At 44.2% G+C, this 26,008-nt stretch overlaps 1 protein-coding gene across 1 annotated transcript in view; it reads left to right on the plus strand.

The window, feature by feature from the left end:
- Nucleotides 1-24,514, plus strand: part of mapk8ip1b (mitogen-activated protein kinase 8 interacting protein 1b) — a gene marked incomplete at its 5' end in the record, with an annotated part of 53,353 nt that extends 28,839 nt beyond the window's left edge. Inside the window, 10 exons of the mRNA XM_083793354.1 lie at nt 8,163-8,420; nt 14,614-14,695; nt 16,209-17,369; nt 19,724-19,799; nt 21,557-21,729; nt 22,458-22,561; nt 22,853-22,969; nt 23,224-23,294; nt 23,742-23,840; nt 24,367-24,514. Coding sequence (XP_083649480.1) covers nt 8,163-8,420; nt 14,614-14,695; nt 16,209-17,369; nt 19,724-19,799; nt 21,557-21,729; nt 22,458-22,561; nt 22,853-22,969; nt 23,224-23,294; nt 23,742-23,840; nt 24,367-24,439 — 2,214 coding nt within the window. The 3' untranslated portion in view covers nt 24,440-24,514. The remainder of the gene's footprint in view (nt 1-8,162; nt 8,421-14,613; nt 14,696-16,208; nt 17,370-19,723; nt 19,800-21,556; nt 21,730-22,457; nt 22,562-22,852; nt 22,970-23,223; nt 23,295-23,741; nt 23,841-24,366) is intronic.
- Between the last annotated feature and the right edge of the window lie 1,494 nt (nt 24,515-26,008).

Here is a 26,008-nt window from a genome sequence, read left to right on the forward strand (position 1 = left end):
TTGAGGGGCAGTGCTCAAGTGAAACAAAAGGGCACCTTATCTGGCGCGTGGAACCACCAGCTGCAGCGAGCTGCAACAAAACATTTCTCTAACACACACACACACACACACACACACACACACACACACAGCCGTATCCAGTACTTCACAGGTGGAGGGGTCCAATTGCCACCGGCCCACATGCACGGGCGCATGTTTGATTATTTCCGATTATAAAGTCGTTATTTTCGGGTCAAAAACGGGTCTGCACAGCAGAAATATCCTAACATACATTTTTGATGAGCCTGCTCTCTGGTCATTTTAACTTTTTTTTCAATATTGGCATATTGCCTATGGTAAATATCATAATAACATCAACACATCAATTTAACTTGAACAACCAATGTCAATATGAAGCATTCCCTGCTGAGTGAGAGAGAGAGTGAGAGGGAGACGCGTCTCTATCGCGCATTAAAGAGAGAGAGAGAGAGGGGGGGGGGGGGGGGGGTCGCATTAGCATCAAGCTAAGCGTACGTTCGTTCCATATAAATGATAGATCCTCATCGCTCATGGCCATGGGGCTGCAGTCTGCACTCTGCAGCGGTGCAGCCCCATGCGCCTAGTAGATCTATCTTTTCCCCTCACTTCCCCCTCCGAGTCAGCGCCCGCATGGTCCAAATTAAGTGCCTGGGTCGTTTTATTTATTGTTACCTGGCTGGCTGCTTGTGGTCACGACCGTGCAACTTTTGGACCGGGTCCGTCATTCGTGAGAATGTAAGAAGTCAGAAGCCCTTCCTGCGAAATTCTGCCCTGGCTTTCAACTTCATCTGTCCAGACTGTACGCACGTTCACGTTGAGTGACAGTGAGTGAAAGGAGGCAGAGGGAGCCTGGGAGGACACTATACCTCCCGTGTGGGTGTGTATGTGTGTGTGTGTGTGTGTGGACAGTCACCACACACATACAACATCATGACAAATGTATAAATAAATATATTATACGCTTTTAATCCAGAATTGATCGATGTCACCATGGGCCACATACTATACACAAATAAATTATACAAAAAAGAAAAAATAGTGTACAAAAAATTGACGTTCAAAAGGGCATGTTGGTCCAGAGAGGGCCACTAAGGGGTGCTCAAGCACCCCTTGGCGTCTACGTATGCACGCCCCTGTTGGAAGTACTCTGGGGTACGTAGTATTGTTTGGTGGAGAGTGACCTTTAACTCTATCTCTACCGCTAGCTGTTGCATAAACCCCAGTTCCAGGGGCCAGCATACACGTTCACTTACACCCCACACACAACACACACACACACACACACCACTACACACTCGCCACATACACTCTAGTATCATTGGAACAAACACAATGGGCCTGATTCTTCAACGTGTTTCCGCTGATATATTTGCCGTGACGCTGGCGGAAAGGCATTTACGTGGATTTCCCACATTAATTTGGAATTCATGGAAATGGCCGTGAACTTGACGCTGACTTTGGTTCGTCGGTAACTCCGCTAAATCCTCCGCCACCCTCTTAGGTGGCGGAGAGAACTTTGCGGAAGCATACACTTGCATATAGATTTATTCAGAAGGCCTTTAGTCTTCATGCTGAATCAATAAATAGTCCCCAAATCTCAGATAAAATATGTAGGCATGTGCCCCCAACATATTGGTCGATCAGCACATAAAAAAACGATATATATATATATATATATATAAAAGCCGAGTGCACTTGTATGCCTATAATGCATGCATTCTAGAGGCAAGTTAGCCTATAGAGTCCCATAAGGAAACTGCCCCTGCAAGCCCCGACACCTTTTATTTTATTTATTAGGATATTTCTATAGCATGCATGCGCGATTGCGCTGCTCACTGGACAGCCTTCTCTAGGCTACTATCGCAGTGCAACGCGTTGTGAGCTTGTAGATCGGCTCTCGCGGACTGCATGTTAAAAAACAAACTCACAATTATAATAAGAACATAGGCCTACACTTATCTGCATTTTGCACTGTACGAATCTAACGTTGTTTCGGTGTGTGTGTGTGTGTGTGTGTGTGTGTGTGTGGGGGGGGGGGGGCAGACAGCAGCGTGCTGCCGATCCGATTCACATTGGAAAATTAATAGGGCTAATTAGCCCTATATAAAAAATAGAAGACCACATTTATAGCCTAATGAATGCAGCGTGTTTGAAAGTCGGCCAGTCATATCAGTTTTAAACCAGCTCACCTCCACTCGTGAACATGACGGACAGACAGACAGAATTTATAATAATGTATATTGATATTGATCACATGGATGCCACACACAGAATAGTTTAACTCACTGGATAAACTCACTGGATTATAATTTCTTCAGACAAGAGGATCCCAGGCCTACGAGGTAGGCCTATAATATATTTACTTATGAATGTATGGGGCTATGGGCTACTGTTCTTTATCGCGCAACAGTGTCGAGGGCCCATGCAGCCCCCCTCCCTCTCTCGCTCTCTCTGAAAAGACGACTTTTGCATTGACAATTGACATATCCGATATTTTAAATATCGGATATGTTTTACCTCTGCATAGGTGTGAGAGAGCACCCGCCTTGGTCCCGAACTTAATTAAATAAATTATAATTATATTGCTTCAGCGGAGCACGCACCGTTGCAAGCTTCGATAGCAGTGACCGCGGCTGTGATCTCAGACAAACTGCTGTCTGCTGAGTCATGCTTGAAGCCTTTTATGGTATGAAATTGGGCGTGGATCAATGCAGATGAGGTTGTCGGGTGCTTTTCCGATCACTTTGCACCCGCTGCATTCAGTATGACATACACCTGCGATACACCTGCGCACCTGTGGTACACACCACTCTCTGAATAACACGTCATCTCAACGTAGCTTGATCGGACGGATAAATACGATATCTGTTTCCGCCACCGTTACACTCTGGCGCATTTCGTTTTTGAAGAATCAGGACCATAGTCTTTACCTTTCGTCAGAAGCTTTTACATGGCGGCAGTGTCGCGGTACAAAGGCACAAATTAAATCCGAAATGTGGATGCCAGAAAATCCACAAAGGACAGCGATTCTGGTGTCCGATTTATGGAGGGTTACAAATCCTCCTTTCCACTGGTTTGCACGGTGAATATATTTGCAATCCCATAGTTGGAACGGTGGGACGTTGCTATAGGAACTGGACTAATGTTAAAGTCTTCCGTATGAATCAACATACTATTATATAGACGCCTAGACGGAGTATACGTTGGGGTATGTATATATACGGACTTGGGATATGACGCCACCTAGCGTCGACGTACGTATACGGACTTGGGGAAAAAAGAGTTAACATTCAATTCCCTTTTTTCTTTTTTTTAACTTTTGAGCTGCCCTACAGAAAACATAAAACAAAGCATACCAAGTGTACAGAGCAGTGGACTGAGGTTGAGGACGAGGCCACAATTAGCACAAACTCAATGCCAGCTCAATGCCATCATAGATTACAATAATCACAAAAGAACGGCAAATTGTGTTTAAATAATCAGTTTAAATAAGATAAGATAAATCTTCAGTGTAGTAATAGGTGTTGTTGTCTCCACCAGGCCGAAGGCATGTGGGGAGAGTATGTTTTGCACTCCGTCCGTCCGTGTGTCCGTCCGTCCGTCCGTCCGTGTGTCCGTGAGCAGCTAATCTCCACCACCGTTAACCCGGTCGATGCCAAATTTTGCACACACACTCCCTGGATGCCAACGATGAACCTCTGCCCCAAACTTTCCAGAACGGCCTGTTATAGCGCCACCAGGAGGCCGCTTTGTGCAAAACAAGTTTTTGCACAGTACACCTACAGATTTTGTCCAAACATCACGCAAATTGGTACACAGTCTCTCTAGAGCCATTCAACGAAACCGGTCTTTCAGATTTCTCACACTCCATCCTGATTGGTTAAGATTGGCTTCCAAAGTTCACAGGAGTGCTCAGTTTCAAACAAAATGCTGCAAATCATCAACACATCGCGTGATTTCCGTGACATTGTGCACCCACATTCCCACTAGGCCGAGGACGAAATGCCACATGAACAATTTCAATTCAGACTCAAGGTGGCGCTATAACTGCCCGAAAAGTGTTTTTACCTCTAACTGCACGGATCTGTGGATAACTTTGTATGCCAACTCCCTAGAGGCCAAGGAAAAACCTTTGCCTGGAATTTTTCACATCTGCTCTTTATAGCGCCACCAGGAGGCCGACATATGTAAAACACATTTTCTATTATTACTCCTTCAGATTTTATCCAAATTTCACGCAAATCGGTATACACTATCTCCATAGTCATGTGATCAACACGGAGCGCCACCATTTCCCATCTTCCATCCTGATTGGCTAAGATTGGCTTCCAAAGCTCACACGATTCGTCCATTTCGAAAAAAGGCCACAAATCACAAACACAGTGTGCAATTTCCGTTAAATTATACACACACATTTTCACTAGGCCGAGGACGACATGCCACAATTTCTTCCTCAAAATCAGCCTCACGGTGGCGCTATAACAGGCCAATTCCTGTTTTTAGCTATAACTGCATCGATCTGTATACTTGTATGTATGCACACATGGAAAAACATTGTACCTGCATCCCTCCAACACGAACCTCCGGCCCAAATCTTCCTCAACAGCCTGTTATAGCGCCACCATGAGGCCACAACCTGACCTGCCCTGGTGGAGACCTGTGCCGATTGGCACTTTGTCTAGTTAATGTTCTTTTCTCCCTGTAAGCAGACTCAGAGTCTGTATTTATGTCTGAGACCTGTTGGTTGTTATTGGTTGTTATGTTCCTCCCCCGGTGGTCGTTCTGATTGGTCGAGGTTACCGAGCATCAGAGATCGTCAGGCAGTGTCTCCTCTGTCGCTAAGACTCTCATGTCTCCTAGCAACAGAGGCCAGGGCTCTTAAAGGAACCAAACGTAATTAAGGTCATGAAACAAGCAGTTCACAGTCACATCCTCACTGTTACGGGTCTGTGGGTTGGCAGTAATGCATTCACACCAGGCGAAGAGAGAAAAAAACGCACTCACACACACATGCACACTCAAACATGCGATTGCTTACACACACACACACACACACACACACACACACACACACACACACACACACACACACACACACACACACACACACACACACACACACTCACTCTCTCTCTCTCTCTCTCTCTCTCTCTCCATGAGCATGGAATATGCATTCCATCCAGTACAAGCATTTTGTTCTTCTTCTTTTTTTTCTCCAGCCATTCAGACAATTACTCCATTAATCCATATATTCAATGTCATAAATCACCTACATTCAATGATGTAGTTTGAATGGAGTGAGATTTTGTGAGAGTGAATGAGAGAAAAGATGAAAGTATCCTCTGACTGGAGAGAGACAGAGAAAGAGAGCCACACAGTGACAGAGTTTATGGCTATTTATAGGCAGGAGGGAGGGATGGATGGAGAGAGGGAGAAAGATAGATGGATGGATGGGTGGGCGACAAGCCATATTGAAAACAATATATTTATTGAGGCTACTCCTCCATTCCTCTAAAAGCACATTTTTCTCATTCATTAATTCTTTCTGCATTGCAACATATCTTTCGTAGGGTTAGGGTCAAATGCAGAATTACATTAAAATGGTTTCATTCTCAAAAATGTCCTTGCTACAGAATACCAAACCAACCATCTTTCATTCCCAGTATAGCCTTGATAGTCCAGGTCCTAGCATATCCCTGCATCCCTCTTTTCCTGTTCCAATTCTGTCTTGTAGTCAGTAGTCTAATCTATATTCTAGAGAGCTCTGTCCCTATAGAGAAAGTGAGGAGAGCAGACTAGAGGAGAGCCATTCCTAGCTGTTAGTGGAATGTGATTGCTGTGTCCTGTCCAGCATACAAATCTTCTCCTAGTCTCCAGATTAGGCATTTGATCACCTCCCTGTTCCCATTCATTCTCACTCAATGTAGCATACTCCGAATATAGAAAACCGTGTCAGAGAGAGAGAGAGATTCTGATCTGGTTGATTTTTCTTTATACTGTAGCTGAGCAGAAATAATACTATTTATAAGGCATTTATACTGGGCCACTGATTTGTGACAAGTGCACATGCACAGTCACACAAACAACACATACCTTATACTTCTATTCTGTCATTATCCAAATTAGCATTGCTTTTTGGATTTATTTTTGCTTTGAGGCGACTATATGATTGAAAAGTAGGATCATTGATTAAAGAAATTTCCGTTTGTTTAGACTCTGTACAACCTAACATCATAAATAAAGCACATCGTCTTCCTTCTGACACTGACAAGACTAGAGGGAATACTGTTCTTATTCTGGATACAGCCAGATGTTCTCCCCCTCCCACCACCTGGATTTATACACAATTAAGCCTTCTGAAGTGCTGCTGTACAGTACCTTCACTTCCTGTTAGAGGCTTAGGTTTAGCTTATACTCTAACTGTACATCCACACATCATCATCCCACCAATTAATATATCAATTCCATATCAGAGTGTAGAGATTATTGCACCACCTCCTTTTTTGTGTAGAAACAAAAACTCGGTTTGGCTCCTCCCCTTTCTTAGTCCACTTCCTCCCATGTGCTTTTGTGTTTATTCCTAGTAACAACAGCACTACATGTTCAGGACAGTGGTGTTGACAGAGTATGACACTACATGTTCAGGACAGTGGTGTTGACAGAGTATGACACTACATGTTCAGGACAGTGGTGTTGACAGAGTATGACACTACATGTTCAGGACAGTGGTGTTGACAGAGTATGACACTACATGTTCAGGACAGTGGTGTTGACAGAGTATGACACTACATGTTCAGGACAGTGGTGTTGACAGAGTATGACACTACATGTTCAGGACAGTGGTGTTGACAGAGTATGCTGTTAAGAACTCACTACATGTTCAGGACAGTGGTGTTGACAGAGTATGCTGTTAAGAATTCTACACAATCTGCATACAAGAGAACTGACATTTTTGTCTTATGACAAAGTATTGGCTCTTAATGTGAGTATGTGTTTTCTTGATTAGTGTTTAATTTCAGGCAGCAGACATGTCTACTTTGAACGTTGATTACTCAACCCATAATGTTGGTGCTGTGTGCTGTGCACACTACGAGCTGCACTGGGCTCATACAGTCTATTTCAGCCATGCTTGCATGATTGATTTCAGGATTATACAGGTTTCATGATGATGTAGTTTCCACTGAGTGTTGGATTAGGGTGATTGCTATATATGTAGCAGTACCAGGAAACATGATGTGTGTGTGAGACCAAGAGTGAGAGAGGAAGAATGAAAAGCACTTTGAAACACAATTTAAGTTTGATTTACTATTGTTAGTTATTATTTGTCGTGTGTGTGTGTGTGTGTGTGTGTGTGTGTGTGTGTGTGTGTGTGTGTGTGTGTGTGTGTGTGTGTGTGTGTGTGTGTGTGTGTGTGTGTGTGGTGGTCTTAGTCTGTTAATTTTGACAGCCAATTCTACTTTTGGACACACCATTTAGTTGTAATATGAAATATATCAGGATGAAATGATCATTAGACTCGACCTCTCTCCCAGACTCCCTCCCAGAGTTAGGAGTTTGAATGAATGTAAAATTATGTGCAGGATGTAATTTATATATGTGAGAGGACTTAATTTAATTTACTAAACCTTTTTTAAATATGTAATGTTCATTTAATGAAAAGAACTCAAATGCCAGTGTGCCAGTGATCACGCTCCCATGCCAATGTTGGCGCCAGTGGTTGCCTTCCCCTGATTTACTGCATTAACTTGAGCTGGGTTAAACGATATAGCTTGAGCACCAGTGGCGCTATCATTGGTGTTTAAGAGTAAAGGTATGTGTGATTCATTCTCCGCCTGGGATACTGACCGCCTATGACTGTAATGTAGGTTAATGACGTCACATTCAGTACACAGAATGATGCCATTTTCCTGCCCCCTCTCTCTTTCTCTGCCAAGCTCTCATCCACAATCTGTTCCTTTTACCCACTCTCCCTCTCTCTGTCTCTGTCTCTGTCACTCTCTCATTGATGCTCCAAGCGGTTCAGCGTCAGCAGCTATAGCGTTATAGGGGCTGATTTGTCTGTATTTCTCTCTCTCTTTCTCTCTGGCACTCGCTCACTCCCGCCCCTCTCACGACTTACTCGCTCATCCTCCAATCTGCCGCAGGGCCAGGTGAGGAGAGGGACCAATAGCCTATCTGGGAGGGCGGAGCTAGGTGCAGTCGGACAGTTCCAGGCTGAGATGCTGCATTTGGACCTCATCGACGGAGACGACAGTTACCACGACGACAAGGAGTCCTGCAAGGCGTTGGCAGTCGTACCAGCGCCGGGGACCAAAGATCCTACGGCGCCCGTCACCATGGATACCTACCGACCCAAGAGACCCACAACCCTTAACCTCATCTCCATTGTGCCACGCACTCAGGTGAGCCCTCGTATATGCTTCTACCGCCCTGTCTGTCTCCCCCCTCTGACCCCTGGCACATTCGTTGACACTAACACCCTCCCTATAGCTGAGGCTGTTAATGGAGGGAAATGAGAGGAGTGACGGGACCGATCTGTGTCGTTTGTTCGAAACAATGTTTCTGCCAGAGGAATATATGAAAACTATAGTATATCACCACAAATATTCCTCTGTGTGTGTGTGTGTGTGTGTGTGTGTGTGTGTGTGTGTGTGTGTGTGTGTGTGTGTGTGTGTGTGTGTGTGTGTGTGTGTGTGTGTGTGTGTGTGTGTGTGTGTGTGTGTGTGTGTGTGTGTGTGTGTGTGTGTGTGTGTATTGCAGTGCAGTGCAGTGCAGTGTGCACACGTGTTTGTCTGCTTGAACAATATCTGGTATTGTAAGTCGGAAAGAAAGGGAGACGGAGAGCTGTTGTTCTGTGCCCGTCTCCGTTAGCTCGTGACTCGTGTGTGTGTATGTGTGTGTGTGGTTCTGTGCATACAGACACTGTATGTGGGTTTGTTGTTCACCTGACAGAGGTCTTAGTCAAGGTGCATGCACTCTGAGCATTGCTGTCATTGATTGTCTCGGATGGATTACCCTGTCTCTGTGAGCATCAGTCCGTGTGTGTGCGTGCGTGCGTGCGTGTGTGCGTGCCTGCCTGCCTGCCTGCCTGCCTGCATACACATGCGTGTGTGTCATCATGACTATGTGGATACAAAGAAAATAATTGCTCTGTATCACCCCTAAGATATGTTACGCAACCTCTGGTGAGGAGTTCCTGTCACGGTAGAGTGAACAAAGTGATTTTGACACAAAGAGATGAAACGCCACAATCTTAAACAAAAATAACAATCCTATTTTTATATCAATCGTATTGTTATTTCTGGTGCTCAGGAAAGAGTGTCAGAAATAGGTCAATTGTTACACTGCATTAAATTAACACTCTGGATCTTGATGTGTAGTACGAGAGAGAGAGAGAGAGAGAGAGAGAGAGAGAGAGAGGCTATTGAAAAAAGGAAGCGCCAGCACACAGCATATGTCCTTTTCACATGTTTTATTACCTCTGACGAGACAACGGGCGCGTTTCGGCCAGGTGGGATTTCAAACTACCAACCTCTCGAAAAATTGTTTAACATAATTATACAGGGTCCCCAGGGTTAAATATTCTGGAAATTCATTGGTCAAAATATAAAAAATATAAAATAAAACATTTTAATTGGCACAATTGTGTGGCGGGCCGTAGTAGCAACTTCACCATGTGTATCCAATCCAAATGATAATTCGTAGGTTATTGTTGATGTTACATTCATAGAGAGATTTCCTCGAAATAACTTTCAGTGAATGGTGCTGAGTCTGCTGACATGAGGATTATGCTTTACATAATGGCCTTTAGCAGTGGGACGCTACGCTAGTAGATCACAGGGTCAGCTGAGCACCACAGGGTCAGCTGAGCACATCTCTGAGATGGTGAAAATGGAATGGGTTTGCATACATTTGTTGCATTGTCATTTGATTGTTCAGTTAATATATGTGCACAAGAGTGTAACAAAACCCAACTAATATGTGGTACACCCTGGTGGCTCAATCAGTTATTGTCACCAACCCCTGGGTCTCCTCTCACTCACTGATGGGTAAAATCCAGAGTTAAAGATGGAGTGCCGTGATTTTTTTCCACCCTAAAACATGATCATCAGTTCTTATTGTTATATAAGGAGGTATATATCTTTCAAAAAAGTGTACAGTATTTGTTAAAATGTTGTTTTTATGTGGGCACGCCCACCAGTTCATTAAGTATGCCTGGTTTGCCTGGTGGGTGGTGATGGGTGGTGATCCACCTGAACTGAAGCTGCACCCACAGCTGTAGTTGTATGATAAAGGGGGAGGGGTTAGGGGAGGGGCTGATAGTGTGGTGTCACTATATTACTGTCAAGGGTTCAGCCTCCAGGAAGAAACCCTAAATACAAAGTTAATACACCATTGCACATAAAAACGACTCCAGGGTGTCTAATGAAGTACTGTCACATCTTAGACACATACAAAACTGGAAAAATACAAAAATTGTGGCACTCCATCTATAACTCTGGACATGTAAAAAGGGACCTGGGTCCAACTCCCACCTTCACCATCAGAACAGTGCCAGTGTCTTCATGTATATTTGGTCAGTAATAGTATCATCATCATGCTGTGCTTCTGATTCGTGCGCTGCTAAATACTGCGTTATGATAATATCACAACGTATGTACAGTACTGCGGTACATACTTACTTATACTCCTCTTCGTCCCCTATGGGACATAAGGCTTCAAATTAATGAGCGCTCTCCATTGCATCCGATCCCTGGCAGCATGTTGGCGCCTCTCCCCAGGACAGGTTCATCTGTTCCAGCTCCTGCGTTATAGTTCTGCGCCAGGTGGTTTTGGGCCTCCCAGGTTTTCTTTTGCCTGGTGGTGTCCATCTTAAGGCCACCTTTGTGATGCAGTCCTGCTCCATCCTCAGTACATGTCCTAGCCATCTCAGGCGTCTGTGTGTAATGTCCTTGGTGGTGCTCTGGCTCCCTGTTTGTTTGTACAATTGTATTCGACCAAAAGATCTGGCATATACGTCTGAGGCATCAGTTGGTGTACTGTACAGAATCACAATCTTTTGTGCTGAGGACAGTTTCAAAACCTCTGGGGCAGGGGACTGCTAATGGCCTGTTATGCCCACTATTTAAAAGCAATGGCATATTGACTTTAGGGAGGTTTCCGATGCATTGTCCCAATATAAAAATAAATGTTTGCCTCTTGTGGGGGGGAAGAGAGAGAGAGGGACAGACAGAGAGAGAGAGAGAGAGAGAGAGAGAGAGAGAGAAAGAGAGACCAAGAGAGAGACAGAGAAACCGCCAGAGGACTGCCAAATGGCTTTTTCCAGGTCAGTGCATTAGTTGGCAGGGAAAGACATCACATATCTTTATTCAAGACTAGCTCAGAGCTTTGTTGTTGGCTCGCCACAGTAGACTAGCTCAGAGCTTTGTTGTTGGCTCACCACAGTAGACTAGCTCAGAGCTTTGTTGTTGGCTCACCACAGTAGACTAGCTCAGAGCTTTGTTGTTGGCTCGCCACAGTAGACTAGCTCAGAGCTTTGTTGTTGGCTCACCACAGTAGACTAGCTCAGAGCTTTGTTGTTGGCTCGCCACAGTAGGACACCAACATTAAAATTTAAATTATATTTTTGTCCCCAGGGGGCTCTTTTCTTTTGTTAAAGGGTGAGACCACTTTTTTTGAGGTTTGGGTTGTTTTCTTACCTTATTATGGGCAAACTAGTCCATTCCATGAATTATTTCGCTCCGTTGCGTTGTTTATTAGCAATTTAAGAAATTAAAAATAGGGTCTCATTGACTTCCATTGTAACGGGGAAACAGCTCTCAAAGTCACTCTTTTAGCACATAAAAGAAAGCAACAAAAGCTGATTCTGACTTTTTCCAAAGTGTCTTCTAAAGTGTCTCTCTCAAACACGTCCATTGTGAATGTTTTTTGCGACAAGCGGACGACATTTGTTTACATCCCCATATAGTGGCTCAACGGCATTCCAATAATACGCTTCAGGAGTGGGTGTACAGATTTGGACCAATCAGATCGTTTGATCAGCTTTTGTTGCGTTCGTTTGAATTGTTTATGTGCTAAAAGAGTGACTTTGAGAGCTCTTTCCCCGTTATAATGGAAGTCAATGAGACCCTATTCTTTATTTCTTAAATTGCTAATAAACACCGTCCACAACGGAACGAAATAATTCAGGAATGGACTAGCTAATGGTTAGCTCATAATAAGGTAAGAAAACAACCCAAACCTCTAAAAAATATTTGACGATGGGATTCTCAGATTGAGTACGATTTAATATAGAAATGCAAATCAGCTAAACTGTAGGCCTTTAGGTGGAGACATAAAACTAAAACCTATGATCAGAATAGGCGATACACTGCCAAATTCTGATTGTTAGTTTAACTCTCAGAGCTGAAGGATTTATAATTATAAATAATTATAATTAACCCTCATGCAGAGTTTGCTGCACCTCACCGATCAGTATCATGGTCAGTATGTCAGTATCATGGTCAGTATGTCAGTATCATGGTCAGTATCATGGTCAGTATGTCAGTATCATGGTCAGTATCATGGTCAGTATGTCAGTATCATGGTCAGTATGTCAGTATCATAGTCGGTATGTCAGTATCATGGTCAGGTCAGTATCATGGTCAGTATATCAGTATCATGTCAGTATCATGGTCAGTACCGTATGTCAGTATCATGGTCAGTATCATGTCAGTATCATGGTCAGTATCATGGTCTGTATCAAGGCCGGTATGTCAGTATCATGGTCAGTATGTCAGTATCATAGTCGGTATGTCAGTAGCATGGTCGGTATTAGGTCAGTATCATCATGTCAATATCATGGTCAGTATGTCAGTATCATGGTCAGTATGTCAGTATCATGGTCAGTAGGTTAGTATCATGGTCCGTATGTCGATGTCATGGTTAGTATGTCAGTATCATGTCAATATTATGACTCATACACAGAGCGGAAATACATTTAGTTAGGTCCGTATAGGCCTGGCCACATTTGATGGTTAAATAGCTTTGGAGACTACACTCAAGGCAGGCAAGAGAAGACAATGCACACAAGTAGCCTAATTTACTGTCACAATTCAAGAAACTTTCATAATGACAATGAAAAGTTAACTTAAGACTACTACAGCATCGGCCTGCGATTTCGCCCTCACATCTAGAGATCGGGCTGCGTTACGGCCCTCACAGCTACGTTGCACCAGCGATCCAACTGATATGGAGATCTCTATCTGTCGGTCCTTTTATGGGCATATATGGGATGTGCAGGCTTTTCTACTTGTCTGCACCTGTGCCTCGCCCACCTGCTGCATCATGTGCGTTGGCGCGGCAACAGACTGCAGTCTGGCAGCACATGAGCAGGTGCAGCAAAGTTACATCCACAAAATCAAGGCATGTGTCCTCAGTCATGAATACAACAAGCATGTCATGTCATCCAGCATTGCATGGGCACAAGTAGTGTAGGCATCCTAAGTTCGAAACCCGCTCCAACAACCAGTCCGTGGGTTTGTCCCAGGCTGGACCACCAGAGGAAACAATTTCCCAGTGCGCTTTGCCGCCCGTTGTCATATCGTTCTCTGTAGTGTAACTGTAGCTGACCCCCATGGGCCCAAACTCCACCCACTATTGTTCCGACAGCTAGAAGGCCAGGTACAACACCTCTCTTCCTGGTAGCTGCTCATGGGAAGGGCCACCAAGCAGCACTGGCTGTCTGTATACTCCATCGGTGTCTTGTAGTATGCAAGCTTGCGATGGTGTTGAAGCACACAGTCCACAGAGGTTGCAAATGCATCTTAAATCTGCACCCACTACATTAACGGTGGTAGTTACAACGGAGCAGTTTAACGTCATGCTCAGGACACTAGATAGAGGTCATTTCAATTAACATAGGTAACGGTAATAAAAAAGTAGAATTTAATCAATTTATACACACACACACACACACACACACACACACACACACACACACACACACACACACACAGAGAAAGATAGATTAGGATCATTATAGGCAAGTCTAGTTCCAACTGAGGTAGAGGTGATTTTGAATGGGTTTCTGGAAGTGGTCTGTGTGTGTGTGTGTGTGTGTGTGTGTGTGTGTGTGTGTGTGTGTGTGTGTGTGTGTGTGTGTGTGTGTGTGTGTGTGTGTGTGTGTGTGTGTGTGTGTGTGTGTGTGTGTGTGTGTGTGTGTGTGTGTGTGTGTGTGTGTGTGTGTGTGTGTGTGTGTGTGTGTGTGTGTGTGTGTGTGTGTGTGTGTGTGTGTGTGTGTGTGTGTGTGTGTGCCCAGTAGCTTGGTAGGAGGCCCAGTTCCCTTTTAAATGCACACCACGAAACACAGACAAAAGAATCCCTGGTCATTCAGCTGAATAAAAGCTTTGTTGTGTGTGTGTGTGTGTGTGGACTGACATACAGAGAAAGAGTCAGTAGAGGGGAGCTGTACATAGAGTTTCTGTATCCTGAATTCTCCCAAAAGGCTAACCTAACCTTCTTTCATTCATTCGTTTTTCTCTCTGACAGCGTCTCTGTGTCACTGTATTCTTATCGCAGTTTTTCATCTCTCCTCTCTTTGTTGCCAATGCACAGGACACTTTAAACAACAACTCCTTTGGAAAGAAATACAGTTGGCAGGAAAAGGTATCACGGTCATCCTCCCCACTCAAAACAGGTGAGCTGTTCCTCACAACATTTGTAATGTTTACAGGCTGCTGCATGGGTCAGACCACTAGTTCACTGTCTTTAGGGGTGTAGCTGAATTAGTAGGTTTGTGTAAGGATTTTACAACTTCAACTGAGCGTACTGTTCCTCTGGTGTCATTCACTATTTATGACAGAAAAATTGATTTCTATGATTACTCTCAGGGTTGTTTTCAAGGCTTTCGTATCCAGTACAATGCTATGCTAAGTGAAGCTAGCAGCCCAGGCTGGGCTGTAGGTAGCCCGTTGAGGCTTAGCTATAGCTCCCTGGCTGTCACAATTCATTGCCACAGCTCTTTTGAACAGTCCCTCACAAAGACTGACTCTACAAACCAGGCTGACTGCCAGTAGGCTACACATAGCTATAAAATAAAACGAATACATACACGTATATTTTTAAGCTATATAAGATAGAGGTCATTTCAATTAACATAGGTAACGGTAATAAAAAAGTAGCATTTATAGATGTTGCAAAGAAAATGTGTGATATGATAGTAAGCTATACAAGTACTGTGTGTGTGTGTGTGTGTGTGTGCGTGCGTGCGTGCGTGCGTGCGTGCTGTAGGCCTATGTCTAATTTACAATATACAGTGTAAACTAAAGTATACCGTATTTGTACAGTAGCTGATATGTACAGTAATTATCCATCAGAATGCATAATGTATACATAGTACCTCTATTGAATGCATACTGCATAATAGTACAGTGCAAAAATAACCAGGAATCTTTATTTTATTTTATTTTATTTTATTTTATTTTATTTTATTTTATTTTATTTTATTTTATTTTATTTTATTTTATTTTATTTTATTTTATTTTATTTTATTTTATTTTATTTTATTTTATTTTATTTTATTTTATTTTATTTTATTTTATTTTATTTTATTTTATTATGGTGAAGTCACTTTGAGATATTACAGAGATTGAAGTTGCCACCTTGCCATAATATTTTTTTTGTGGAAGGTATATCTGGTCTATTATGACAATACTACAATTATAAATTTTTCCTTGCTAACTGTCCACCAAATGTGATGACTAATGGAGATGTATCTGCATAATCCCTATGTTCATTACCTAACCACTGATCTCTCTTCTCCTATTTCCATCTGTCTGTTTGTGTCCCTGGTATATGGTGTGTGTGTGTGTGTGTGTGTGTGTGTGTGTGTGTGTGTGTGTGTGTGTGTGTGTATGTGTCTTGTATGTTTGTCCGTATGTGAATGTGTCCCGTGTGGTTTAAATTTTCTGTTAAAATGTTGTTCTAATCTTTGTGCTGCACATCTGCGACCATGTCTGTCTTCATATGTCTCTCTGTGTCTGTTTGCTTGTCATCTCTCCATGTTTGCTTGTGTCTTTGTTTATCGCTGTACGCATGCTTGTTCTGTATTTGTGTCTGCCTGGTATTCGCTTGCGTGTGCTGCTGTGCATGCGTGTGCGTTTGCGCGTGGGAATGCTTGTCCTTCTGCGTGACTTCACCTCCCCTCGCAGGCGAACTCACCCCTCCCCATGAGCACAGCTGCCTGAGTGACGAGGACACGGTGCACGGCGCGCAGACCAAAGACCGCGGCACCTCCACGGACGCCCCCTGCCGACACACGCACTCCTCCGGACACACGCACTGCGGCTCCTCTGCTGCGGCAGGGACTCGCTCCAAAGTCCAGGAGAGGCCCCCTGCCCCGCCGCCACCCCAGAACTACACCCCAGCCCCCCTGCATCCCGCGGGGAAGGTGGATGGGGGGCACCACAGGGAGAGGATCCGCTACCACACAGACGTGCGCCTAGAACCCACCGAGGAGATCTACTTGACGCCCGTGCAGCGCTCCGCCGACCCGCTGGAGCCGCCGTGCGAGCAGGACCGCCCGTTCCTCTCCCAGCAGGCGGAGCAGGGGCGCATGTCCATCAGCTCGGACACGGAGGGCCCTCCGCCCTACCAGCCGCCCCTGCCCGACCGGACAAACCCCTCCATCCACGAGGAGGACGACGACGAGGTCTACGTGCCCCCGCCTTCCTACGCCTCCTGCGTGGAGGCCCTCATCACCCCACCGGCCGGCATGACGCCGTCGGCGCCTCCGGCCCCCTCCTCCCAGGCCCTGGACCTCAGCTTGAGGACAATGGGAGGAGGAGGAGGGATGGGCGCCGGGGCGGTCCTACGGGCGGGCACCGGGGTGGAGTATGTGGACGCCAGCGACGACGCCTACGGGCCAGAGGACGAGGACGTCGACACGATCATCATGGACGGGATGGCGAGGAGGGGCGGGGGGAAGGGCGAGTCCGCCCCGCCACGGACTTCCATGAGCTCGGAGGCCAGTGGGCTGTCGTACGACTCGGTCAAGTACACGCTGGTGGTGGACTCGCACTCCCAGCTGGAGCTGGTCAGCCTGCGGCAGTGCTACCAGGGATACAGCGACGACAGCGACTGCGCCACCGTGTACGACAACTGCGTGTCGCCGCCCTATGAGTCAGCCATCGGGGAGGAGTACGAGGAAGAGGGGGAGGAAGACGAGGCTGAGGACGAGGATGGAGAGAGGCTGGGCGGCGTGCAGAGGGAGGCCACAGCCTGCCTGTCGGATGACTCCACCCCAGAGGCGGACCTGAGCTTCTCCAAGAAGTTTCTCAATGTCTTCATGAACGGACATTCGCGATCCTCCAGTAAGTCACCGCCCCCATGACATGGTAGCTACTAGAGCAGCTGGAGCAATGTTTGCACATATATAACTTGAAATATATAGAAATTAATTATTCTATTTTAAGCATCAGTGCTCAGCAGGCATATTGTAATTCCAGTTTATTATATAATAATAATAATAATAATAATATCTCAAACTTATATAGCGCTTTTCTGAGTACCCAAAGACGCTTTACATGGGGGGGCTTTACAGAGGTAACAACAAATTAAAAACAACTTTAATAGAAAAAGGAAAAAAAATAACACTAAAAGCTAAAGAACATTAAAAGACAGTGAAAAGGGTTAGCTAGGGAAGGCAATTTTGAAGAGGTGGGTTTTGAGGGGGCATTTGAAGGTTTGAAGGGTAGGGGCATCTCTGAGTGCCACAGGGTTGGGGCAGCAAAGGCAAAAGCTCTATCCCCCCACGTACGGCGTTTGGTTTTGGGGACGTCGAGGAGGTTTGCATCACCAGACCTGAGGGAGCGAGAGGGGGCATGGCGTTTGAGGAGGTCACAGAGGTATGGGGGAGCCAGGTTATTTAGTGCTTTGTAGGTGGTCAGGAGTGTTTTGAAGTGGATTCTTTGTTTAACCGGTAGCCAGTGAAGGTCACGGAGGACAGGTGTAATATGGTCTCTGGAACGGGTACTGGTGAGCAGGCGGGCAGCTGAATTCTGGACATATTGCAGTTTATTGAGGACTTTGGAGGTGGTGCCGTAGAGGATACTGTTGCAATAGTCAAGGCGGGATGAGATGAAGGCGTGGATGAGTGTTTCGGCTGCGGAAAATGACAGAGAGGGTCGGAGACGGGCAATGTTCTTGAGGTGAAAGAAGGCGGTTTTGGTGACTTGGTTAACATGGGGGAGGAATGAAAGGGTGGGGTCGTTAAAACAGAGCAAAAATAGTTGCTAAATAACGTAGAAAACTAAAACTAATCTAAAACTCGGATGGAGAAGCGGCGTCCAACAAGCGCCAGCGTCCTCTCACATCCGGGACTTGACTGACACATCAATATAAACTCCTTTCACCTGTGCAATTTCCAGCCTCTGCCTCAGCCAATTGAGGCTCAACCAATCAGGCTCTGCCAGTGGGCCGAATTGATTGCAAAGTATACTTTTCAGTTTGCAGTCTTCACACACAGGCACACAGTCACATACACAGATATCCATGTGGGACACCGGCTGACAGTTAAAACGGGTGCTATGACAACGTATATCATTAGGTTCCCAAGTTGCATCGTTCCCAAGTAGGCCGGTGGCCGACTGTGACGTGCACGTACAGGTCTAGTTTGCATAATTCACAGAATATTGCAATATTTACATAGATTTACGATACAATAACCGCAGCTTTACTGCTTGCACTGTGGACAGGCTGAGCGCTGTGTGGATTATCAGGTTCGATCCAATCAGATGGTAGGATAACTGATGAATATACAATATTAGATAGATTGTATATAATGAATTTACAATCTGTAAGCAGTAAAACATTTGCAGCAGTTATCCTCCTAAGCAGGATATCTGTTATTAGTAATTTAGTGTACATCCCAGTAGTCCTTGTGCAAATGTGCCAGAGAAAAGCAGGAGTCATTAATCCAAGAACAAAACTTTGAGAGAAGTGAAAACAAAAGTGGGATATAGACGGAAAGAAATGGAACAGAGAAAGAGAGAGAGAGGGAGATTTTGAGAAATATATACAAAATATATTACAAAATATATATATTTTTAGAAAGCAACCTGTATAGCCCAAACCACACCAAAGGGTTGAGACGGTGTTAGTTGTGATATGTCCTGTGGCATGTCGGTAGTGCTTGTATTTGCAAGTTCAAGCGCCATTCTGTCGCAAGTCAGCGCAAGTAGATGCATGTTGCAAGGAGTTGCACGGCGGGCGACCCTTTGGTGTGGTTAAGGTGCCTAGTGCCTCAAACCCCCCAATCAGGCTGTAGGCCAACAGACAGGCAGGCAGGCAGGCAGATGTGTGGGTTGTAGTTTCCTCTAACAGTCCTTATCTTGGATGTGCTCAATGTTCTTAAGAGGCTGTTAGAAAGCAGCGATCACATAGTCATTAGAATCACCCAGGCGTTGTATATCAGATGGCCAGAGCATCCTTGGGGCCATAGATAGAAATGCACAAGGCCTTAATAAAGCTGATTAATAGACTGAAATCTCTGTATTGAGTTGAATGTAATTTGCCCAATGAGTTTAACGTTGCACAGTGAAAGGCTTTATTGAGTTCTCAATCGGTTAATCTTCCCTACTAGCATGCTACGGTGCCTGACAGTGAAAAATCACAACTCTTCATTTATTTATAATTCCTTGCCCTTTTTTCCTTGCTTGTTTTAAAGGCGCAGAGTCTTTTGGTCTGTTTTCTTGTCTTGTCAACGGAGAAGAGAGAGACCAGACTCACAGAGCTGTGTACAGGTGAGATAGAAGAACTACCCTTGCACAGTCAAATCAGCAATCAGTCAAATCCACTCTCAAAGTTAAATCTTCACCATCACCATCATCAATGTTCTTTCAGTGCAGTGGCCAGTGGCCCTCATTTATCAAGCATGAGCCAAGCAAACTAACATTTAGCTGCTGTCGGGCAGAAACCAGCTAACTCCAAAATGTAACTTTTTTCAGCTCAAATGGAGTTAGGAGGTTTTGTGCATAATTGATAAAAAATAGCTGACAATGGTTTTCCAAGCTAATTCAGGCCGTGGTGGGGTGCGCAGTTTGCGCACGCTTATCCGACACACCAAAGGTCCGACATGCGGAAATCACACGTCGCTCCCGACACGCTGCGTTGTGCTTGCGGTTAGGGTAAGGTTAGGGTTTGGGGTAGGTTGTCGGCCCTTTGGTGTGTCGGAACTAAAGCCTGTACCCGCCTCTGCAGCTGCTCTGCTATGCAGAGGAGAGGCCTTAACCAGCTAACTGCAGACCACCCCCTCTGATGTAGTTAGCTGGTTTGGCAGACATTTTATCTCTCCAGGGTAATTCCAGCCAATTCTAAGAATTTGGCCAATGTGGACAACTTGGCAAAGCTCTGACCTCCTCATGTGGCTGACAATCCTGTTTCTTTTGTGGTGTTTTTCCCCCCTTTGCCTCCAGTTTTATGTCAAACCATTTTGTGTACCAACAGACTCAGCATGAGTCAAGAAACTGATTAGAAAGGCGTTGTGGTAATACTGCTGAACTCACAGAAAGAGCACATTCAGTGCGAGACTCATGGCAAATTGCACCGCTCATTGTCACAGGAGACAATTCCCGCCTGTGGACATTAAAGTCAGTTAATGCTTAGTGTTGTTATGGGAAAACAATGTTTCCACAGAAGGGTCAGGGCTTGACAAAATGTATTCAGAGATGATCATCACAGCAGGAGCTAGCTGGCCTGGGCTCCACACCCCTATAGCCCCAGTAGGGCAAAACACCCGTGGGCCAAAGCCCCCTGAGGTGTCATCTTAGACACCTTTTATGGCTGGTATGGACTGAGAGACACTACAACAAAGATGCTGACAGGTCAAGAATACAGAATCAGATGTTACCAAATCTCAACAAACTGACAACAGGAGAAAATAGCCCTTGGAACAGCTGCTGACAAAAAACAACAGGAGCCTGTGACGAGACCCCCTTTCATGAAGTTAAACACTTTACAGTCCAAATCAGATACAATAGAAATTACCAGGTAATTAACAGTTAATGTACACATTGGCCTTATATAAATTCTATAACAGTGGACTTTCATTCATTGACTTGATGTGAAATATAGGCCTACAGATGACACCAGATTTACTTTAACAGTTATTTCTTGCAGGCTTTGGTCTTCCCCGGCCAGACACTCTTACACTACATTACTGACACTCACTTCATCCGTCTTTTGTCTGAAATATTGCGTGCGTGCGTGCGTGCGTGCATGTGAGGGTGCAAATTGTGCTGGCTGTATTTATACGTAGCCAGTAGGCTAGATTATATACAGTCATACGTGTAGATAATGGTGTGTTGTGTAAGATTCATCAAATGGTAAACAATTATTACACAAGGGTCTTCGCCATGGGAAACCAGACCTCTACTGCTCAAGCATTCAGTACAAATTTATTCCAATTTGTATCTTGGGACTGTGAAATTGTATTCTCAGTATGCGACCGAATCAAAGTGAAATACTCAGAATATGTTTTTTTCATTTGTGGCTGTGGCAGGTTTGTTCCCCGACATGATGACGAGTTAGAGCTAGAGGTGGATGACCCGCTGCTGGTAGAGGTCCAGGCAGAGGACTTCTGGTACGAGGGCTACAATATGCGCACGGGTTCCCGCGGCGTCTTTCCTGCATACTACGCTATGGAGGTGAACAAGGACTCAGACAACTACAATGGTACGTTACCACTGTCTGTTTTATTCCCTGAACCCATGACACAAAAGGTGGGCCATTTATTACAGGGGGTCGTTTCTTTTTATTTTCTTTTTATTTTGTTCTTTTATTTTTGTTGAAGAGCACTTCAACAGATGGTATTTAATGGGGAGGCAGGGGCAGTGGAGGATTGCGCATTACATTTCAGCACCCAGATTTAATCGGCAACATTTAATTTACGTTTAATTTATTCTCGAAATTACACTGAGTAATCAAACTCATTTTCAGTGTCGTCGAGTAATACAATCACATAGAAAAAAAAACATCACAATACATCAGAAGATCAGAAAAAAGGTATACATGTGAATTACATAGGTTTACAAATAAAAAGCTAAAACAAATTTCAAAATGATCTAAAAACAGTTACATATTGTGGGGGTCTGTATGCTCACCAAGGTTAAAAATGATGATAAATTAACCAAAAAGGAACAATGAAATACAGTATGGTTAAATACCTATTTTACAAACATGAAGAATACTGTAGATTGATGAGTTGAACCAAGAAAATTAATGGTGAGATTTAATGTCAGTGTAGTGTACAAATTCTGTGACATGATCCATCAGTGCAGTGGTTGAGCACTGTATGGTGTAAAAATGCGGTTGGCACCTTCATGTGAGTCAGAGTCAAAAGTCAAGTGTATCAGGTTATGGATTAACCGTCCTTGTTTTGCTTATTTCTGCCCTTTTTACAGTAAAGAGCAGTGAATGGATGGATGGATACAGACTTAAATTTCTGGGTTCAGTCCAGGTGCCCTATCACAAAGGAAATGATGTTCTGTGCGCAGCTATGCAGAAGGTATAGTGTACGAGACTTACATTATGTGAATGCAAATGTAAGAACATAGTACTCGACCATACTTTATTACTGCAGGCCTAATCCACTTCCTTAATAGCCTGGCTAATAAGCCAGACTCAAATCACACTGTCGTGTGGTATGGCAATTATTTTTTGCCAACGGCTGATTCGGTCTGGCCATTGATTGATTGATTGAAATATTTATTAACAGTTTGCAGAATTACAGTACATTTTTTTAACACTTACACTTTTTAACATGAGATGTATTTGTCATCTGTGTGACTGCCCACAGATCGCCACCAACAGGAGGATGACAGTCCAGTACAACCCACCTTCTACTTGTATTGTGGAAATCAGCGTGAAAGGCATCAAGCTGGCGGTGCAGGATGATTACTATGCCTGTGACAGGGTGAGACATGAAACTTCTGTCTTTCTGTCTTTCACACGCACGCACCCGTCAGACCATTAAAAGTGCATTTCCCTCCTGTGGGCATTATTAGGGTACTCCAAGGAAAGTTGCTAAAAGCCTTTATTAAAGCACTATGCCACCGTATTAAAATATGGAGTCAGGTGCTAAATGTCTGTTTTGGGGTCTGGAGTAAGGGTTTTATGTCAGACTACGCTCTGTTTGAACTGTTATGTTTTGCTTATCTCTGCCCACAGAGTAATGAGTGCAGTCACTTCTTCCACTTGAAGAACGTCTCCTTCTGTGGCTATCACCCCAAAAACAGCAAGTGAGTAAAGAGAGAGAGAGAGAGAGAGAGAGAGAGAGAGAGAAAGAGAGAGAGTGTGCGCATACTGTATATATAGACATAATGCCACACATCATGCATGCACATTCCCACAAAGCCAAGGAACAACCTCCATCCCATTTAAACGAGCCTTCCCGCATCCGAATCGGTCGAGAAATGTCAGAGTTACCGTGTTGCCGCTTTCCGTGCTTGGACAGACACAAACACATAGGAACATGCGTCATGCATAGGGACAAACATAGCTGCGTAATGGAGTGGAGGTACCGCTCAAAAAGAAATCTCCCCATGGTGGCCTATAACTCTTTGGTTTTTTGTTTAAGTTGAATAACTCATGGTATGCCTGGTTGTGTATCAAGAAGAGTTGAGAACATATTTTATCGTGCTGATGAACCTGTTTGGAGTCAAATAAGTTGTATGTCTTGTCTGCAGGTATTTTGGCTTCATCACCAAGCACCCAGCAGACCAGAGGTTTGCCTGCCATGTCTTCGTTTCTGAAAATTCCACCAAACCCATGGCAGAGTCAGTAGGGTGAGTTTGGCTTCCTCACAGCTTCAAACCTTCATTTGACATACATTTGTGCATGTTTTAAAGTGAAATTCTAGAGCCACATTTACTATTTAGAACACCCCGCACAACAAACTGGTAGCATCCCAACAGGTCGAAATGGACCGTGACAGTCCACTACAAAGTAAACAAAGTAACCAAACCACAAAGGTTTTGTACATTACTCATACTCATAGTGCATGCTGCCTCTGACTATCCACGTTTAGCCATAATGTTCATAGGTGTAATAAAAGGCAGAAAGTGGGACTGAGAGAGAGTAGCTCAAATTCAAACTGGTTAGGGCATTTGACACAATTACCAGTTTTACTTTAGCTCTTTTGACTGCTGTAGATGTTTGCTAGGTAACTTAGACATTTAAATTGAGGTTGAAGATCATTGGAATAACTGTCTGCCTGCATATTATACTGGTCCGTACCTACCTACAGGTACTGTAGAGTTGAGTATCACTGCAAGCTCTAAGACTAACTGTAAACGTTCTCTTGACCTCCAGGAAAGCCTTCCAGTTATACTATAAGGAGTTTGTGGAATTCTCCTGCCCAACAGAGGATATCTACCTGGAATAGCTCCACCCTGCCTTACACCCTGTACAGTACACTGTATCATAACATAATGTTGCATGGAGGACCAACATATCTTTAAAAGAAAAGATAAATCACAAACTAATACTTCTGAAAAATAAGCAGAAGGAGAGACATGGGTGGTGTTAGGATGCTTTGTTCGAGACTAAAGCCTGCAGCATACTACAAAGTGCAAACAAAGTTAAACTTATCTCGGCTTTGGCAGGTCTTGCTGAGCCAAAGCTCTCTCGAAGACAAAACTGTTTTATACTCGATTTTAACGTTACACCCCGCCCACTGTATAAAGTGCTGGAACAGCGATTGGACTATGGATCTCTGCTGTTTGTTTACATCAACCTCCGAAGTGCTTTGACATAAATTATCTTGGAGATGTTGACATTTCTGGAGACAGACAGTGGACAACGTGTTATCTCTCTGCATTAATGAATTGCCATCAGACAGGGATTGGAGAGGTTTGTAGTTTCTACCTCCTAAACTCCTGACTCAACCTTTCTTTCTCAAAATTGCCCATTGCTGGCAGATTGCGATAATAAAGCAGTATAAATGACGAGCGCATTGAGTGTCTGACCAAATCACGCTTCGGTATCTCTGCTGTGGCGTTCGGCTAGTTAGAAACGAACTTGAACAAGGCACTGCGTTTGTTTGCTCTGCAATGACCTAATTGTGTTCTTGTTGACCTGCTGAAGCCTTCATATGGAGTATGCTGCAGAATTTAGATGTTGATAAGAATTCAGCAGAGAGAGGAAAGAGCTCAAGAGCCATGATGAAACATTATGCTAAATCCCAAGGGAGGTGGTAATCTCAGACTGTCCACAATAAAGCAACTATCATGTCAACACAGCCACAGTGATGGTTAGACTTAATGGGACAAAGGACCATAGGCCTGGGAGCAGAATAATGCATAGCTACAGTATGTATGAAATCAAAGTTTCAGTTAAAAGGGTTTAAATGGCTTCAGAAATAGCATAGCCCATTGTGCCCCTTAACCTGACCTTAACCTTTCTCTATGGTGAATGGTGTACTGGTGCCACTATTTCTACAATAGTGCAAGTACAACGGCCTCCATTAATAGCTATTTGTCTCCCTTACAGAGACCAGGCAACCAGGCTCAACCACATGAACCCTAGCAACCCTATTTTGTTTTCCTATATTTGGCAAAGATAGGCAAACATTTGCAGAAAATAGCTACATTCTTAACATTTTTGGCTAAGAGATTTGATATAGAGGGGGGAATAGAGGGTTGAAAAGGGACCACAGTACAGACCCATGGACTCCATCAACATAGAATATATTATAGGGGTTTAAGTCGTTAGGAACTCGAAGAGTCTGGGTTTGAAATCTATTGAAACAAATTTGGAGTAGAAGAGTAGATATTTTCCCTAACTAGTTGAAGATTGTTGGTTGATGAGGTGATCAGATTCTCCTCCATTTTTGCAACACCAGAAACAAATAGACATTCTACTTGTCATATCCACAGCAAAAATCTAACACGGGTTGAATGCGACCATATGAGAGGATATTACCCTCTGTGCAGTCCAAACGGTGCTCATAAGG

Source organism: Protomyctophum parallelum (assembly GCF_964188405.1).
Source record: "Protomyctophum parallelum genome assembly, chromosome: 2".
NCBI lineage: Eukaryota > Metazoa > Chordata > Actinopteri > Myctophiformes > Myctophidae > Protomyctophum > Protomyctophum parallelum.